The sequence below is a fragment of the Elephas maximus genome, chromosome 4 (genome assembly GCF_024166365.1).
Source record: "Elephas maximus indicus isolate mEleMax1 chromosome 4, mEleMax1 primary haplotype, whole genome shotgun sequence".
Taxonomy (NCBI): domain Eukaryota; kingdom Metazoa; phylum Chordata; class Mammalia; order Proboscidea; family Elephantidae; genus Elephas; species Elephas maximus.
Window position 1 is genome coordinate 68,292,031 of NC_064822.1, and position 18,927 is coordinate 68,310,957.

The window sequence follows — 18,927 nt, forward strand, 5'->3', positions numbered from 1 at the left end:
GACACTCTGATGTCAGAAGTCATGTATTAATAATTTTGTAATTGCTACAATTATTAGGTCCGTTTGTACGTGTTAAGAGCCCCCAAACTTAAATTTTACATCAAACTTGTTATTTAATATGTTAAATATGTTCTAGATCAAAAGGAAATTTAGAAGTATTTCAAGGCTTGAGAATAATTTTGATACTTCAACAGTTCATAGCTATTCTGTGTATTACTGAAAATATAAGTCTAAAGAGGATATTCTGTATGTTTTTCTATTGGAGTATTTGGTTTGATTGTTTTTTCAACTCTTTCTACATAGATATAAAGTGTTCATTGCAAAAATTTTCTGTTGCCCTCATTTCTGATGGTTATCATAATAAAGTTCAATAAAGTCAAATCTGTTCTAGTCTGCCTATCATCTACCTATGGATTGATCAAACTATTTGAATGCATGTCTACTTATTTATAAATCTAACTTCACATCTTTCTATCCAACTAGTTTTCATACAATTTTGCTGAAAATTAAAAATGCTAGATCTTGAGTAAAATAAATAAATACCTTGAAAATTATAAATACCTGCTTATTAGAGGAGAATGCCAGGCCTTTGTAGAATGTGTTTTCCCTGGAAAAAAGGAGGTCTTAAGTCTCGGGACAAAAGTCTGAATTTAACAACTTTTGATGGCCTTTGGTATAAGCTCAAGGCAAATTATAAAGAGAAATAAATAAATATATAGGCTAATGTCTTTTTCTATCTGTCTGTCCTACAATAGAAATTAATGGTTAAGTACAGAATATAAAAATAGCAGCTCTCTGGGTGCAACCAACCACACAGGAAACAGTTATATCTAAAAATATTACTAGGCCTGGGGCCTTTCACCAGTCTGACCTAAAATACCTTGCATATTTTCAGTAATAATAAGTTTTACTCTATCCTTGGATTCTTGGACTTCATGAAATACAGGTATTTTCTATTAGAAAAGTAGCCCACCCCCTTTATTTTTTAGTTCTGTGCAGGCTATTATCAAACATCACATTGTACTTTCAGTTAATATTCTAAGAATCATAGCCTTAAAAGGAATGTTTGTGATGTCATTTTTTGTTCTCTTCCAGTTCAAGAAGAGTCATGCTATTTATCTCTATAAGTTGATTACGAGGGTTTTCTAAGTACAGCTCAACTTCCTGACTATTTTATAAGACTTTCTGCTGAAACGGACACATTTGCTGTGAGAAAAGAAGAAAACGTAAATAAATGTCAGATATTTTGTGTCCATGGATGGGAAGAGTCAATATTGTTAAGGTGTCAGTTTTCCCCTAACTGGCTTATAGATTCTATACAATTTCAGTAAAAAAAAAAAAAAACTCCCATTGTGTGTGTGTGTGCATGTGCACGTATGTCTGTAAAGAAAGATGATATATGTGTGCTTTATATATACATAAAAACGATCTACAATATTCAAGGCAATTATTAAAAAATAATGAAGTGAGGTATCAAGATTACCTATAAAACTACACTATTTTAACACAGTATAGTAGGAGGCCTGGTGGTGCAGTGATTACGAGCTTGGCTGTTAACCAGCAGTTTGAATCCACCAGCTGCTCCTTGAAAATCCTATGTGGCAGTTCTACTCTGTCTTATAGGATCACTATGAGTTGATATCAACTCGATGCCAATGAGATTGGTTTGGTTAGGTTTTGGATAGTACTGGCTCAAGAATAGATCAATGGACCAGATGAGAGACCAGAAATAGACTGCCAAATATATGGTAACCTCAGTTTTGACAAAACATCACTCCAATTCAGTGTGGAAAATAATGATCTTTTCACTAAATGGTGCTTAACAAAATAAAAGTAATTTTGATCTTTACTTTTCTCATCATAAGCATACAAAAATTAACTTGAATCAGTTCCAAAAGAAAAATTATAATATCTTTATGACTGTGTGGATAGAAAAACATTCCTTAATTAAGACCAAAAGAAAACAAAAAAAAAGGAGGGAAGGAGAGATAAAAAAGAAAGTATTAATTAATTAGACCTTATTAAAATTAAATTAATAAGATTTTTTTTTATCCTGAAGTATAATGCTGTCAGTGATAGGACAATATGCATATGCCTACAAAAGGAAGGCCTATTAATATGACTATTATTCAAAACTATGCACCACGACCAATGCCAAAGATGAAAAAATTGAAGATTTTATCAACTTCTAGGTCTGAATTTCATCAAACATGCAATTAAAATGCCTTAATAATTACTGGTGATTGGAACACAAAAGTTGGAAACAAAGAAGTATTGGAAAATATGGCCTTGATGATAGAAACGATGCTGGAAATTGCGTGATAGAATTTTGAAAGACCAATGACTTCTTCATTGCAAATACCTTTTCTCAGCAATATCAATGGTGACTATACATGCGGAGCTCTCCAGATGGAATACACTGGAATCATATCGACTACATCTGTGGACAGAGACGATGGAAAAGCTCAATGACTTTAGTGAAAATAAGGCCAGCGACTGACTGTGGAACAGACCATCGATTGCTTATATGCAAGTTCAAGTTGAAGCTGAAGAAAATTAGAACAAGTCACGAGAGCAAAAGTAAGAACTTGAATATATCCCACCTGAATTTAGAGACCATCTGAAAAATAAATTTGACACATTGAATACTGACTGAAGACCAGATGAGTTGTGGAATGACATTACGCACATCATACATGAAGAAAGCAAGAAGTCCTAAAAAAGACAGGAAAGAAAGAAAAGACCAAAATGAACGTCAGAAGAGACTTTGAAAGTTGCTGTTGAATGCTGAGTAGCGAAAGTGAATGGAAGAAACGATGAAGCAAAAGAGCTGAACCAAGTATTTCAAAGGGTAGTTTGAGAAGACAAAGTATTATAATGACATGTGCAAATACCTGGAGATAGAAAACCAAGAGGAAAGAGCACACTCAGCATTTCTCAAGCTGAAAGAACTGAAGAAAAAATTCAAGCCTCGAGTTGCAATATTGAAGAATTCTAAGGAGAAAATACTAAACCACACAGGAATCATCAAAAGAGAATGGAAGGAATACACAGAGCTGATATACTAAAATAATTGGTAGACATTAAACCACTTTAGGAAGTATCACATGATCAAGACCTGATGGTACTAAAGGAAGAGGTCCAAGCTGCACTGAAAGCATTGTCAAAAAATAAGCCTTCAGGAATTGGTGGAATACCAATCAAGATGTTTCAGCAAACGAATGCAGCTCTGGAAGTGCTCAATCGCCCATGGCAAGAAATTTGGAAGAAAGCTACCTGGCCAACCAACTGGAAGAGATTCATATTGATGCCTATTCCGAAGAAAGGTAATCCAACAGAATTCAGACATTTTTAAACAATATCACTAATATCACACACAAGTAAAATTTTGCTGGAGATCATTCAAAAGCTGTTGTAGCAGTACATAGGGAAATGCCAGAAATTTAAGTTGCATTCAGAAGAGGACGTGGAACAAGGGATATTATTGCTGACATCAGATGGATCCTGGCTGAAAGCAGAGAATAACAGAAGGATGTTTACCAGTGCTTTATTGACTATGCAAAGGCATTCGACTGTGTGGATCATAACAGATTATGAATAACAGTGTGAGGAACGGGAATTCCAGGACACTTAATTTTGCTCATGAGGAACCTGTACATAGAACAAGAAGCAGTTGCTGAAACAGAACAAGGGGACACCGCATGGCTTAAAGTCAGGAAAGGTAGGTGTCAGGGTTGTATCTTTTCACCATACTTATTCAATCTGTATGCTGAGCAAATAATCTGAGAAGCTGAAGTATATGAAGAAGAATGGGCATCAGGATTGGAGAAAGGCTCATTAACAACCTGCAAAATGCACATAACCTTGCTTGCTGGAAGTGGAGAGGACTTGAAGTTCTTACTGATGAAGATCAAGGACCACAGCCTTCAGTGTGGATTGCACCTCAACATAAAGAAAACAAAAATCTTCACAACTGGACCAATGAGCAACGTCATCATAAACGGAGAAAAGATTGAAGTTGTCAAGGATTTCATTTTACTTGGGTCCACAACCAATGCCCATGGAAGTAGCAGTCAAGAAATCAAAAAAGATGCATTGCATTAGGTAAATCTGCTGTAAAAGATCTCTTTAAAGTGTTAAAAAGCAAGATGTTACTGTGATGGTTAAGATTGTGTGTCAACTTGGTGGGCCATGATTCTCCACGTTTTGACAGTTGTATAATGTTGTGATCGCTTTCCTATTGATCCAGAGGTTTAAGGAGCCCAAAGTGACCAGGTGCTGTTCTTAACTTCCAGTTTGGTGGAATCAGTGATGTTTCTACAGGTTGGAGCCTGACTGCCTTTGTAACTAAGACCTCTAGACCTGCAGAGCATAAGGTCTCAGGGACAGGAAGCAAAAATTTTATGAGTGGGTCAGCAGGGGTAATAGTGAGTGGTGCCACTTCCATTTTAACCCCTTGACTCCTGGACCCATGAATCCTGGCTATGGGAGAAACAACACCGTATATTGGACATTGGTCTAGAGCATATACAGCCTCCTTAATAACACTGCTCCAACTCTGCAAGGTATTGCCACCTAGCTGGTACAGTAATTGTGTCTTTAGAAGGCCATTCCATTTTCTGTCAAGCCAGCTGCTTCAGGATTATGGGGAACGTGATAAGACTAGTGAATTCCATGAGCATGGGCCCACTGCTGCACTTCATATAGGAAAGTGATAGCAATATTATACAACTGCCAAAACACTGAGAATCATGCCTCAGCCAAATTGACATGCAATCTTAACCATAACAATTACTTTAAGGACTAAGGTACACCTGACACAAGGCTGGAAGACCAAAGAAGAATTAATGCCTTTGAATTACGTTGTTGGCAAAGAATATTGAATATACCATGGACTGCCAAAGAATGAAAAAATATGTCTTGGAAGAATTACAACCAGAATGTTCATTAGAAATGAGGATGGAGAGACTTCCTCTCACTTACTTTGAACATATCGGGAGGGGCCAGACCCTGGAGAAGGACATCATGCTTGGTAGAGTAGAGGGTCAACAGAAAAAAGGACGACCCTTAACTAGAGGGACTGCCATAGTGGCTGCAACAATAGGCTCAAGCCTAGCAATGATTGTGAGGATGGCGCAAGACCACGCAGTGTTACGTTCTGTTGCACATAGAGTCGCTGGTAGTTGGAACCCACTCACCATCACCTAACAACAATTAAATTAAATTTTCTTTTTATTGAAAGACTCCATTCTCTTCACAAGAGAACACTGAAAACTAAAATTACTGAACAAAAGGAAATATTGTAATCCGTATAACTGATAGAATGTTTGCATCTAAGATATACAAATATATTTAAGAGTAAGTCAATAAATAATGACCAAAAGATTTAAAAAATATGTAGGAGAAGATATCCAAATGACCAAAAGAGTGTCACCACCATTAGTCATCTGGAGAATTCATATTAAAGCTGCAATTATAGATCATAGCTAAATACAGTCCAGAATGTGTAAAATTAAAGATTGACAATACTAAATATTGGCAGGGATGTGGAGCAACAGAAACTCACATAAACTACCAATGAAATTACACATTCTTCCTAATACCTTGGAAAAAGGTTCAGTATTTTCTACTAGAACTAAATATAGGCCCATACTGTGACTTAGAAATTCAACTCCTTGATACATGTTCAAGAGAAATAAGGACACATATTCACAAAAAAACATGTACAAGAAATACAAGAATGTTTACAGAAGTTTTACTCAAAATATTCAAAAACTTCAAACAACTAAAATAACCAAGAGTAGGAGAGTTGACAAACAAATTGTTGTTTATTCATAAAATATAATTCTACATTAGCAATGAAAAACCTCACGGAGGTAATGCTGAATAAATGAATATAGAAACAAAGGGTGCATGTTCCATAATTCTATTTATAAGATGTTTAAGAATAGACAAAACAATTTATGGAGTTAGAAATCAGAATAGTGGCAGTCCAGGGGCTGAGGATTATTGATAGGAAAAGGGAACAGAGCAACACTTGCCGGTGCTAGAAATAGTCTCTATCTCAAAATGGCTTGTAGCTGCATGGATATATATATACATAGACAAATTTTCACTGAGCTTCACACTTAAAATCTATGCACTTTATACATCATCTCACTTTTTTTTAGTTTTTATTGTACTTTAAGTAAAAGTTTACAAATCAAGTCAGTCTCTCACAAAAAAACTTATATACACCTGCTACATACTCCCCATTTCTCTCCCCCTAATGAGACATCCCGTTCCCTCCCTCCATTCTCTCTTTTCCTGTCCTTTTTGCCAGCTTCCAACTCCCTGTACTCGCTCAACTCCCCAAAATAATCTTAAGGGTCTGCCTGATCCAAGAAGCTCACTCCTCACAAGCATCCCTCTCCATCCCATAGTCCAGCCCAATCCCTGTTTGAAAAGCTGGCTTTGGGAATGGTTCCTGTCCTGGGCCATCAGAAGGTCTGGGTGCCATGACCACCGGGGTCCTTCTAGTCTCAGTCAGACTAATTAAGTCTGGTCTTTTTATGAGAATTTGGGGTCTTTTTTTATCCCACTACTCTCCTGCTCCCTCAGGTGTTCCCTGTTGTGTTCCTTGTCAGGGCAGTCATGAGTTGTAGCCAAGCACCATCTAGTTCTTCTGGTCTCAGGCTGATATAGTCTCTGGTTCATGTGGCCCTTTCTGTCTCTTGGGCTCGTAATTACCTTGTGTCCTTGGTGTTCTTCATTCTCCTTTGATCCAGGTGTGTTGAGACCAACTGATGTGTTTTAGATGGACACTTGCTAGCGATTAAGACCCCAGAAGCCACTCTCCAAAGTGGGATGCAGGATGTTTTCTTAATAGATTTTATTATGCCAATTGACTTACATGTCCCCTGAAACCATGGTCCCCAAACCCCCGCCCCTGCTACAGTGGCCTTTGAAGCATTCAGTTTATTCTGGAAACTTCCTTGCTATTGGTTTAGTCCTCTTGTGCTGACCTCACCTGTATTGTGTGTTGTCTTTCCTGTCACCTAAAGTAGTTCTTATCTACTATCTAATTAGTGAGTACCCCTCTCCCACTCTCCCTCCCTCCACCCTCTCATAATCATCAAAGAATATTTTCTTCTCTGTTTAAACTATTTCTCGAGTTCTTATAAGAGTGGTCTTATACAATATTTGTCCTTTTGCAACTGTCTAATTTCACTCATCATAATGCCTTCCAGATTTCTCCATGTTATGAAATGTTTCACAGATTCTTCACTATTCTTTATTGATGCGTGGTATTCCATTGTGTGAATCTACCATAATTTATTTATCCATTCATCTGTCGATGGGCACCTTGGTTGCTTCCATCTTTCTGCTATTGTAAATAGTGATTTGGTCCTTTCTTCTTTTTGGATGTGTGCATTTATTGATATAAATTCACCTCTGAGCGCTGCTTTTGCTGTGTCCCAAAGGTTCTGATAGGAAGTGTTTTCATTCTCATTGGATTCTATGAATTTCTTTATTCCATCCTTAATGTCTTCTATAATCCAGTCTTTTTTGAGCAGGGTATTGTTCAGTTTCCAAGTGTTTGATTTCTTATCCCTGTTTTTTCTGTTATTGATTTCTACTTTCATGGCCTTATGTTCAGAGAAGATGCTTTGTAATATTTCAGTGTTTTGGATTCTGCTAAGGCTTGCTTTATGACCAAATATGTGGCCTATTCTAGAGAATGTTCCATGTGCACTAGAAAAGAAAGCATACTTGGCTGCTACTGGGTGGAGTGTTCTGCATATGTTTTTAAGGTCAAGTTAGTTTATTGTGGCATTTAGATCTTCTGTGTCTTTACTGAGCCTCTTTTTGGATGTCCTGTCCTTCACGGAAAGTGGTGTGTTGAAGTCTCCTACTATTATTGTGGAGCTGTCTATCTCACTTTTCAGTGCTAATGGGGTTTGTTTTATTTATCTTGCTGCCCTGTCATTGGGTGCATAAATATTTAATATGGTTATATCTTCTTAATATATTGTCCCTTTAATCATTATATAGTGTCCTTCCTTATCCTTTCTGATGGATTTAACTTTAGTCTATTTTGTTAGAAATTAATATTGTCACTCCTGCTCTTTTTTGATTGTTGTTTGTTTGATACATTTTTTTCCAGCCTTTGAGTTTCAGTTTGTTTTTGTCTCTAAGTCTAATTTGTGTCTTTTGTAGGCAGCATATAGATGGATTGTGTTTTTGAATTCACTCTGCCACTCTCTGCCTCTTTATTGATGTATTTAGTCTATTTACTTTCAGCATAATTATGGATAGGTATGAATTTAGTGCTATCATTTTGATGTGTTTTTTTGTGTGTTGTTGACAGTTTCTTTCTCCCACTTAATTTTATGTGCTGAGTAGATTTTCTTTATACGTTGTCCTTTCCTCATATTTGTTGTTGTTGATTTTGTTTTGGCTAAGTCTCTATTTTTTTCTTGTATTTTATTTTGGTGTGTAAGGTAGTTTGTGGTTACCTTATTATTTACCCCTAAAAAAAAAAAAAAAAAAAATTTAAACCTAACTTTTACTTCTTTGTATTGCCCTATCTTCCTCTCCATATGGAAGATCTATGACTACATTTCTTAGTCCCTCTTTATTTTTATAATGTTGTCTTCTTTTACATAATGACATAGCTGTTACCCTGCATTGAGCTTTTTTTTTTTTTTAATCTTGATTTATTTTTTTGATTCTTGGCTGGTAATTTTTTTCCTTCAATTTTTCATATAAGTCATCCTATTGCCTTCTTGCCTGCATGGTTTCTGCCAAGGAATTTGAGCTTATTCTTATTGGCTCTCCTTTGTAGGTGACTTTTCATTTATCCCTAGGTGCTCTTAAAATTCTCTCTTTATCTTTGGTTTTGGCAAGTTTGTCTACAATATATCTTGGTGACTTTCTGTTAATATCTACCTTATGTGATGTTCGATGAGCATCTTGGATAGATATCTTCTCATCTTTCACGATATCAGAGAAGTTTTCTGCCAACAAATCTTCAACAATTCTCTCTGTATTTTCTGTTATCCCTGCCTGTTCTGGTACTCCAATCACTCGTAGGTTATTTCTCTTACTAGGATCCCACATGACTCTTAAGGTGCCTTCATTTTTTAAAATTCTTTTATCTGATTTTTCTCCAAATATATTAGTGCCAAGTGATTTATCTTCGAGTTCAGAAATTCTGTCTTCCACTTGCTCAGTTCTGCTCCTCTGACATTCTATTGAGTTGTCTACTCATGTAATTTGATTGTTAATCTTCTGAATTTCTGATTGCTGTCTGTCTATGGATTTTTCCAGCTTATTAAACTTTTCATTATGTTCCTGAATAATCTTTTTAATTTCTTCCATTGCTTTATCTGTGTGTTCTTCCTTATCCTTTCTGCATATTGCCTCGTTTCCTTCTTGATGTCTTGAAGGGCTCTATATATTAATCTTTTGTATTCTGCTTCTGGTGATTCCAGGAAGGCACTTTCATCTAGAAGATCCCTTGATTCTTTGTTTTGAGAGCTTGCTGAGGTTATCATGGTCTGTTTCTTTATGTGACTTGATATTGACTCTTGTCTTTAGCCATCTATAAGTTATTGTATTAGTTTATTTTATGCTTGCCTACTGTGTCTTGCTTTGTTTTGTTTTGATATGCCCAAATGGGTTGCTTGAGTGAGCTAGCTTGACTATTTTTGCCTTTGGAGCTCTGATGTCCTGTCCCCAGATGGCTAGAGCTGTTATCAGGTTTACCAGTGTAGGAGTGCATTCACTTTTCTTGTATGAATTCAGCTTCGGTGTCCATGTAGCTGATCATCAAGTGTGTGGTACAGGCTCTGTCCTACAGTCTTAGATGGGCAGGGGTGATTGGTGTAGGTACCGGTATCTGGTTGCAGCAGGGGGTCACACTCTGAGCAAGGCAAGGGGCTGAGAATCATACCCCATGTGTCTCTGAGGAAAACGTGTCCCTGTTCCCTAGAGCATACAGGTGGGTGTTCTGCAGACGGACCGTGGGCACCCAATGTTTTTGGTTGTAATGACTGGGAGATACCAGTTAAGCTTAGACCCCTGTCACAGGTGGCTGGGTGGCCTGAGTGGAGCTATCAGTCCTTAAGCTCCTGATGTGGGTAGGTGAGGACCCTGTTTAATATGTAAAGCAATGTCAAACATCAAACAGCCACCTCTCTGTGGCACAGCTGAAACGGTTGGAGTCTGCCAACCAGACCCTACTCTCCTGAAGTTGGCCCACATAGGACAATTCAGAGGGGAAAGGTACTCAAAGTCCACAGACTGTTTATGCCTGGACAGGAGCCACTTCTGTCCCGAGCTCCCCTGGTTAGTGGAGGTGGAAAATTATCTTTTCCCCTAATTACAAAGTTTTTCCATCTCCAAGACTGGGAGGATGGCTCTAGCTGCTCAACAGGGCCTATCTCAAGCCCAGGGCAGACAGCCTCTGAAGCTGGCTTGGTAGCCAGGGGCGAGGGGTGGTGTTTAAATATACGCAAGTACTTAGTTTTTGCTGAGAGTGCTGTTTTTCTCTAGTTCCAGAGGTGTGAGTAGGCTGTGTGGCTGGCTGCTTCTCCCTAAGAAAACTGCAGACAAGCGCTAGTACCAGCCTGCCGCCTCTGCCCCCAGGAATGGTGCCTGAGTGCTCCCTGCTATTCAGGTCTGGTAAATCCTCTCCACTTCTGAACCATCTCTTCCTCCCCCTGATCCTTAGTTCCTTTTCTAAGCTTGCCTTTGAAGTTCAGGGCTCCTAGCTTGTCATAAATATACTCATTTCACTTGTTTTTTCAGGTCTTTCTTGGAAAGAGGGCTCATCGGAAACGTCTGTCTATTCTGCCATCTTGGCTCTGCCTCCCTATAGCTTTTTTTGAATCCCAGTTTTAGAAAGATAACATTTATTCAACCTTTTGGGTTAGTTGGCCCCTAGGTTTCTCTTCGGTTCTCAGGGGTCCCTGCCAACCATCAGATAGAGACTCAGGTTCCTCAAGTTTCATTATAAACCACCAGAATGAGATCCAGTTTCAGTGAGTGGTTTTCTCTAGGTATCTCCGTTTTTATTTAATCCTGAGATTCTACAGATTTCTTACTTCCTGGTCAGTTTAGTAATGTTTTCCATAAGTTTTTTTTATAATATAGTATTTTGTTGTTGTTGTTATTTCCACAAACAGAAACAAGTATGACAGAACGTTTCTGAGTATTTGTTATAAAAGTTAAGCGTTGTTAATTTTGGGGGGTATACATTAATTTGAGACAACACATCCCTTTACCCTTGATCGGCTGTATAGGGAATAATTATTTTTTCAGGGAATTTTTCTGTTCATTCTCCCTTAATCAGTTGTTCAGCCCATATTTTAATCTCCATTTTACTACATAAAACACACCAATTGTCTGTTGCACTTAGAATAAAATCCTAAATTACCAATAGAATGTACAAAGCCCTGTGTGATTTAGCCTTTGCCTGACAGCCCACCACTTCATATGTTCCTTGCCCTCTTCATTATTCTGCTCCCATCAAACTGGCCTTTGAATTCTTCCTATTTCATCACATTTCTAAGTATTGTTCCATTTTCCCGAAATCCTGTTCACCTAAAGTTTTGTCTAGGTAAATTCTATTCACTGTGCTCAACTCAAATGTAATTTCTTTCCATAAACTTTGTAAGACCTCCTCAAACTCTCTTGTTTACTTTTTATTCTTTATAGCACTCAGTGCCATATTCTTAGTGGAAGGAGTAATTCAGCTTCTGCAAAACTTAGCACGTGCTGTATTCATTTGATAGCAACTTTTTTGAAGTTAGTATTTTTGTAGCTTTCCAATTTTTAGTATGAATGTTTTCAAATATACAGTATAGTGTAATGGACTACAATATACCTTTCAAGGAGCCCTGGTGGTGCAATGGTTAAGTGCTTGGCTGCTAACCAGAAGTCTGGCTGTTTGAACCCATCCAGCAGCTACACAGATGAAAGACCTAGCAATCTGTTTCTGTAAAGATTACAGCCAAGAAAACCCTATGGGACAGTTCTACTTTGTCACATTGGGTCACTATAAGTTTGAATCAACTCGATGGCACCCAACAACAACAATAATACCCCCCTCACCAGCTGCAGGTTTATTTAAATTTCAAGTGCTTAGACTTTGAAAGGCTTCTAAAAGCCGGTTAGCTTCACATTTGTATACACTTTTAAACATCATAGCGTACAATTTACATCAACCCTGGGTATCTTCAAAAGTTTATTAAATTTAGAAACGAGTCTTTTCATTACTCAAAATTCTAAAAATAATAATAATAATAAACACTGCCATAGAAGATAAATTCAAATCTTCTTTGCCTGTGAAGTTGCCTTTTGTGGGATGACATATGCAAATAGATAATTCAATAAACATTGGTTGAATCTCCTTATAGAAATTTTCTTTGTGGAAATTTAAAAGAGAGAACATTCAGGAGTGCTTCTGTGTCTTCTGCACCCTTTATGATTTGTAAATCATAAGTGCCTTATACAACCCTCTGCATGCAGATATATGTGTTTGGAGTTGAGCAGTTTTCTGTATAGCCTTTAAAGTTGGAGCCATAGACCGCACAGTCACCATTCTGCATTTCAACTATTGTTAGTCTAGATCGGAAAGAAGGAAAAATTACATTTATTTCTTTATTAAGGCAAGAATATCAAAGTGAGATAATCTTTATTGCACTTGAAATATAGGTACTTAAATAACACAATTTCAGGAGATATTAAGACCGTGGCTGGCCCTTCTTAATTTATATATCTGCAAAATATAACCAATTCAGGTAATAAAAGTAATACATTATATTCTATTTTAAACTATATGTCATTATTTGTATTATTATATTTGGGAATGACGGAATTCAGAAGCTCTGATTAACTGAGTGAACCGAAACCTGTGTTTATTGAAACAAATAATTCAATTAGAAATGAAATCAAATGTAACTTAGAGTCCAACAGATGTCATATTTTGTTTTGTGCAAAAATAAAGCAATCTTCAGATATATGCAATTTTACTTGATAAGAAAAGAAAAATAAGTTATAAAATCTTCAAATATATATACACTTACGTACATAAGCACACACAGAGATATGTGTGTGTGTATTCTATGTACATATATATATATTCCATATTTTTTTATTGTGCTAAGTGTAAGTTTACAGTTTAAGTTAGTTTCTCATACAAAAACTTAAACACACATTGTTATGCGACCCTAGTTGCTCTCCTTGTAATGTGACAACACACTCCATTCCACCCCCGATTTTCCACGTCCATTCAAAGAGCTCCTGTCCATTTTTGCCTTCTCATCTCACCTCTGAACAGGAGCTGCCCATTTAGTCTCATGTTTTCTTTTTTTTTTTTTAATCTACTTGAGCTAAGAAGCACTCTTTTTAGCAGTATGATTTATGCCTTATAGCCCAGTCTAATCTTTTTCTGAAGAGTTGACTTTAGGCATAGGTTTCAGTTCTGGGCTAACAGAAAGTCCCGGGACCATGTCTTCCAGGGTACCTCCAGCCTCAGTCAGACCACTAAGTCTGATCTTTTTACTGGAATATGAGTTCTGCACCCCACTTTTCTCCAGCTCCATCATGGACTCTTTGTTTTGTTTCCTACCATGGCGGTCATTGTTGGTAGCCAGGCACCATGTAGTTCTTCTGGTCTCAGACCAATGGAGTCTCTGGTTTATGTGGCCCTTTCTGTCTCTGGGGCTAATATTTTGCTTATGTCTTTGGTGTTCTTCATTCTCCCTTGATCCAGGTGGGTTGGGATCAATTGATGTATCCTAGAGGGCTGCTTACTAGCTTTTAAGACCCCAAACACCACTCACCAAAGTGGGATGTAGAACACTTTCTTAACAAACTGTGTTATGCCAATTGATCTAGATGTCCCCTGAAACCATGGTCCCCTGACCCTTGCCCCTGCTACTCAGCCCCCTGAAGTATTTGGTTGTATTCAGGATACTTCTTAGCCTTTTGTTTAGTCCCGTTTTGCTGACTTACCCTATATTGTGTGTTGTCCATCCCTTCACCTAAGGTAATTCTTATCTACTCTGTAGTTAGTGATTACCCCTCTCCCTCCCTCCCGACCCTCATAACCCTCAAAGAATGTTTTCTTCTGTGTTTAAACCATTTCTTAAGTTCCTATAATAGTCATCTCATACAATATTTGTCCTTTTGTGACTGGCTAATTTCACTCAGCATAATGCCTTCCAGATTCATCCATGTTATAATATGTTTCAAAGGTTCATTTTTCTTCTTTATAGTTGGGTAGTATTCCATTGTGTGAACAGACCATAATTTGTTTATCCATTCATCTCTTGATGGACGCATAGGTTGTTTCCATCTCTTTGCTATTGTGAACAGTGCTGCATTGAACAAGGTGTGAATATATCTATTCTTATGAGGGCTCTTATTTCTCTAGGATATATTCCAAGGAGCAGGGTTGCTGGATTGTATAGCATTTCTATTTCTAGTTCTTTAAAGAAGTGCCGAAATGAATTTCCAAAGTGATCGTACCGTTTCGTATTCCCACCAGCAGTGCATAAGTGTTCCAGTCTCTCCAGAACCTCTCCAACATTGATTGTTTTGTGTTTTTTGGATTAGTGCTAGCCTTGTTGGGGTGAGATGATATCTCCTTGTAGTTTTGATTTACATTTCTCTAATGGCTAATGATCGTGAGCATTTCCTCATGTATCTGGTAGCCACCTGAATGTCTTCTTTAGTGAAGTGCCTGTTTATATCCTTTGCCCATTTTTTAATTGGGTTATTTGTCTTTTTGTTGTTGAGGTTTTGTAGTATCTTATAGATTTTAGAGATTAGACAGTGATCAGATTTGGTGTAGTCAAAATTTTTTTCACAGTCTGTAGGTTGTCTTTTTACTCTTTTGGTGAAGTCTTTGGATGAGCATAAGTGTTTGATATTTAGGAGCTCCTAGTTTTTTTTTTAGTTATCTAGTTTCTCTTCTGGTATTTGTGCATTGTTAGTAATGTTTTGTACTCTGTTTATGTCACATATTTGTGCTCCTAGCTTTGTCCCTATTTTTTCTTCCATGATCTTTATCATTTTATATTTAGGTCTTTCATCCATCTTGTGTTACTTTTTGTGCAGGGTGTGACCTATGGGTCTTGTTTCATTTTTTTTGCAGATGGATATCCAGTTATGCCAGCACCGTTTATTAAAGAGTCTGTCTTTTCCCCATTTAACTGACTTTGGGCCTTTGTCAAATATCAGCTGCTCATAGGTGGTTGTATTTAATTCTAGATTCTCAATTCTGTTCCATTGGTCTCTATATCTATTGCTGTAACAGTACCAGGTTGTTTTAATTACCGTGGCAGTATAATATGTTCTAAAATCAGGTAGTGTGAGGCCTCCCACTTTGTTCTTTTTCTTCAGTAATGCTTTACTTATTTAGAGGATCTTCCCTTTCTATATGAAGTTGTTGATTTCTTTCTCCAGCTCATTAAAAAATGCCATTGGGATTTGCATTTGGATTGCATTGTATCTGTAGATTCATTTGGGTAGAATAGACACTTTCACAATTTTGAGTCCTCCTATCCATGAGCAAGGTATGTTTTTCCACTTATGTGGGTTTCTTTTGGTCACTTGCAGCAATGCCTTGTAGTTTTCTTTGTATAGGTCTTTTATGTGTCTGATTAGATTAATTCTTATGTATTTTATCATCTTGGGTGCTATTATAAATAGTATTGATTTGGTGATTCCCTCTTTGAAGTTCTCTTTGTTGGTGTAGAGGAATCCTACTGATTTTTGTATCTTTATTTGTATTCTGATACTTTGCTGAACTAGTCTATTAGTTTCAGTAGTTTTCTTATGGATTCTTTCAGATTTTCTATATATAAGAGCATATCATCTGCAAATAGAGATACTTTTGCTTCTTCCTTACCATTTTGGATGTCCTTTATTTCTTCTTCTACCTTAACTGCACTGGCCAGTACCTCCAGCACAATGTTGAATATGTGTGGTGATAAAGAACATACTTGTCTGGTTTCCATTCTCAAGGGGAATGCTTTCAGACTCTCTAAATTCAGGATGTTGGCTGTTGGCTTTGTATAAATGCCCTTTGTTATGCTGAGGAATTTCCCTACTATTCCTATTCTAATGAAAGTTTTTATCATGAATGAGTGCTAGACTTTGTCAAATGCCTTTTCTGCATCAATTGGTAGGGTCGTGTGGTTCTTGTCTTTTGTTTTATTTATGTGATGGATTACATTAATTATTTTTCTAATGTTGAAACATCCCTGCATACCTGGTATGAATCCCACTTGGTCATTGAGAATTATTTTTCCATATGTTGTTGAGTTCTATTGTCTAGAATTTCATTAAGGATTTTTGTGTCTGAGTTCATAAGGGATATAGGCCTGTAATTTTCTTTTTCTGTGGAGTCTTTACCCGGTTTTGGTATCAGGGTTATGCAGACTTCATAGGATGAGTTTGGGAGTATTCCATCCCTTTCTATGTTCTGAAATACCTTTAGTAGTAGTGGAGTTAACTGTTCTCTGAAAGTTTGGTAGAATTCTCCAGTGAAGCCATCAGGGCCTGGGCTTTTTTGAGTTGCGAGTTTTTTCATTACCTTTGCAATCTCTTCTTTTGTTGTAGGTTTATTTAATTGTTCTACCTCTGTTTGTGTTAGTTTAGGTAGGTAGTGTGTTTCTAGAAATTTGTCCATTTCTTCTAGGTTTTCAAATTTATTTGAGTACAATTTTTCTTAGTATTCTATTATGATTGTTTTAATTTCATTTGGATCTGTTGTGATGTCACCCATCTCATTTCTTATTCAGGTTATTTGTTTCCTCTCCTATTTTTCTTTTGTCAGTTTGGCCAATGGTTTATCAATTTTGTTGATCTTTTCAAAGAAACAGTTTTTGGTCTTGTTAACTCTTTCAATTGTTTTTCTTTTCCCTATTTCATTTAATTCTGCTCTAATTTTTATTATTTCCTTTCTTCTGGTGCCTGAGGGCTTCTCTTGCTGCTCTCTTTCTATTTGTTTGAGTTGTAGGGTTAATGTTTTGATTTTGGCCTTTCTTCTTTTTGTATGTGTGCATTTATTGCTATAAATTGACCTCTGAGCACTGCTTTTGCTGTGTCCCAAAGATCTTGTTAGGGTGTGTTTTTATTCTCATTTGAGTTTATGGATTTCTTTATTCCATCCTTAATTTCTTCTATGACTCAGTACTTTTTGAGCAAGGTGTTGTTCGGTTTCCATATGTTTGATTTTTTTTTTTCTTTGCTTTGTCTGTTATTCACTTCTACTTTTATACTTTGTGGTCAGAAAAGATGCTGTGTAATATTTTTACACTTTCGATTCTCTTAGGGTTTCCTTTATGGCCTAATATGTGGTCTATTCTGGAGAATGTTCCATGTGCACTGGAAAAGAAAGTATTCTTGGCTGCTGTTGGGGGGCGTGTTCTGTGTGTCTATGAGATCAAGTTGGTTGATTGTGGCATTCAGATCATCCATGTCTTTATGGAGCTTCTTTCTGAATGTTCTGTCCTTCACCAAAAGTGGTGTGTTGAAATCTCCTACTATTACTGTGGAGCTGTGTTTCTCTCTTTTCAATGCTGTTAAAGAGTTTGTTTCATGTATTTTGGAGCCCTGTCATTGGGTGCATAAATATTTATTACTTTTATGTCCTGGTGTATTGACTTAACCATTATATAATGTCCTTCCTTATCCTTTTTGGTGGATTTTACTTTAAAGTCTTTTTTGTCAAAGATTAATATTGCTACTCGTGCTCTTTTTTGATTTTTTGCTTGACATATTTTTTTTTTCCATTCTTTGAGTTTTAGTTTGTTTGTATCTTTAAATCTAAGGTGTGTCTCTTTTAAGTAGCATGTAGATAGATCATGTTTTTTTACCCATTCTGCCCTTCTCTCTCTCTTTATTGGTGCATTTGGTTCATTTACATTCAGTGTAATTATTGATAGATGTGAGTTTAGTGCTGTCATTTTGATGTCTTTTTTTTCCTCTTTTTGTGCTGTTGACAGTTTCTTAGTTCCAATTAATTTTCTGTGCTGAGTTGTTTTTCTTTATGTATTTTCTTTTCCTCTTTTTCATTGTAGTTGCTTTTGTATTTGTTGAGTCTTTATGTTTTTCTTTTTTTTTATTTTGATGTGTAGGATTGTTAGTTTCCTTGTGGCTATCTTAATATTTACCCCTATTTTTCTAAGTTTAAATCAAACTTTCATTTCTTTATATCACCTTGACTTCCTCTCCATATGAAAAAATTATGACTAAATTTTTAGTCGCTCTTTTTCGTTTTAATATTGCCTTCATTTACATATTGATGTCTCTCCCTATTTCAGCATTTTAGCTTTCATTTATTTTTGTGACTTCCCCTTCTGGGTGGATATCTGGTTGTTTTGTCCTGTGTTCTAGTCTTGGGTTGTTATCTGATGTTATTGATTTTCTAACCAGAGAACTCCCTTTTTAGAATTTCTTGCAATTTTGGTTTGGTTTTTACAGATTCTCCAAACTTCTGTTTATCTGAAAATGCGTTAATAACACCATCATATTTGAGAGACAGTTTTGCTGGATATATAATTCTTGGTTGGGAATTTTTTCCTTTAAGGCTTTACATATGTCATCTGGCTTAGGGAAGCCTGTTTTCTGTCAGGTAAAGGTAGGAAATAAATTGCTTACAAAAGACTAATGATGCCAATTTAATGTGAAATTGACATACATGCAAAAAAAAAAAATATGTTCTGATGGTTTCTAAGTGGGCAAGGGAATGGGCTTCTTGCCTGCATGGTTTCTGCTGAGTAGTCTGAGCTTAGTCTTACTGATCCTTCTTTGTAGATGCCTTTTTGTTTATCCCTAGCTGCTCTTAAAATTCTCTCTTTATCTTTGATTTTGGCAAGTTTGATTATAATTTATCTTGGTGACTTTCTTTTAGGAACTATCTTGTGT

The 18,927-nt window shown here is 36.6% G+C and overlaps 1 protein-coding gene across 5 annotated transcripts in view; it reads right to left on the reverse strand.

Moving 5' to 3' along the window:
* Positions 1-18,927, reverse strand: part of KLRK1 (killer cell lectin like receptor K1) — a 59,417-nt gene that overhangs the window by 23,992 nt on the left and 16,498 nt on the right. For 3 of the 5 annotated variants that reach the window (XM_049882489.1, XM_049882485.1, XM_049882484.1), the window contains one exon: positions 12,220-12,612. The exons of 1 other annotated variant lie outside the window; for it this stretch is intronic. In XM_049882489.1, the coding sequence (XP_049738446.1) occupies positions 12,495-12,612 (118 nt within the window). In that variant the 3' untranslated portion in view covers positions 12,220-12,494. Of the gene's footprint in view, positions 1-561; positions 608-12,219; positions 12,613-18,927 lie in introns of those variants that run through there. One more of the 5 variants, XM_049882487.1, reaches the window with a different exon arrangement.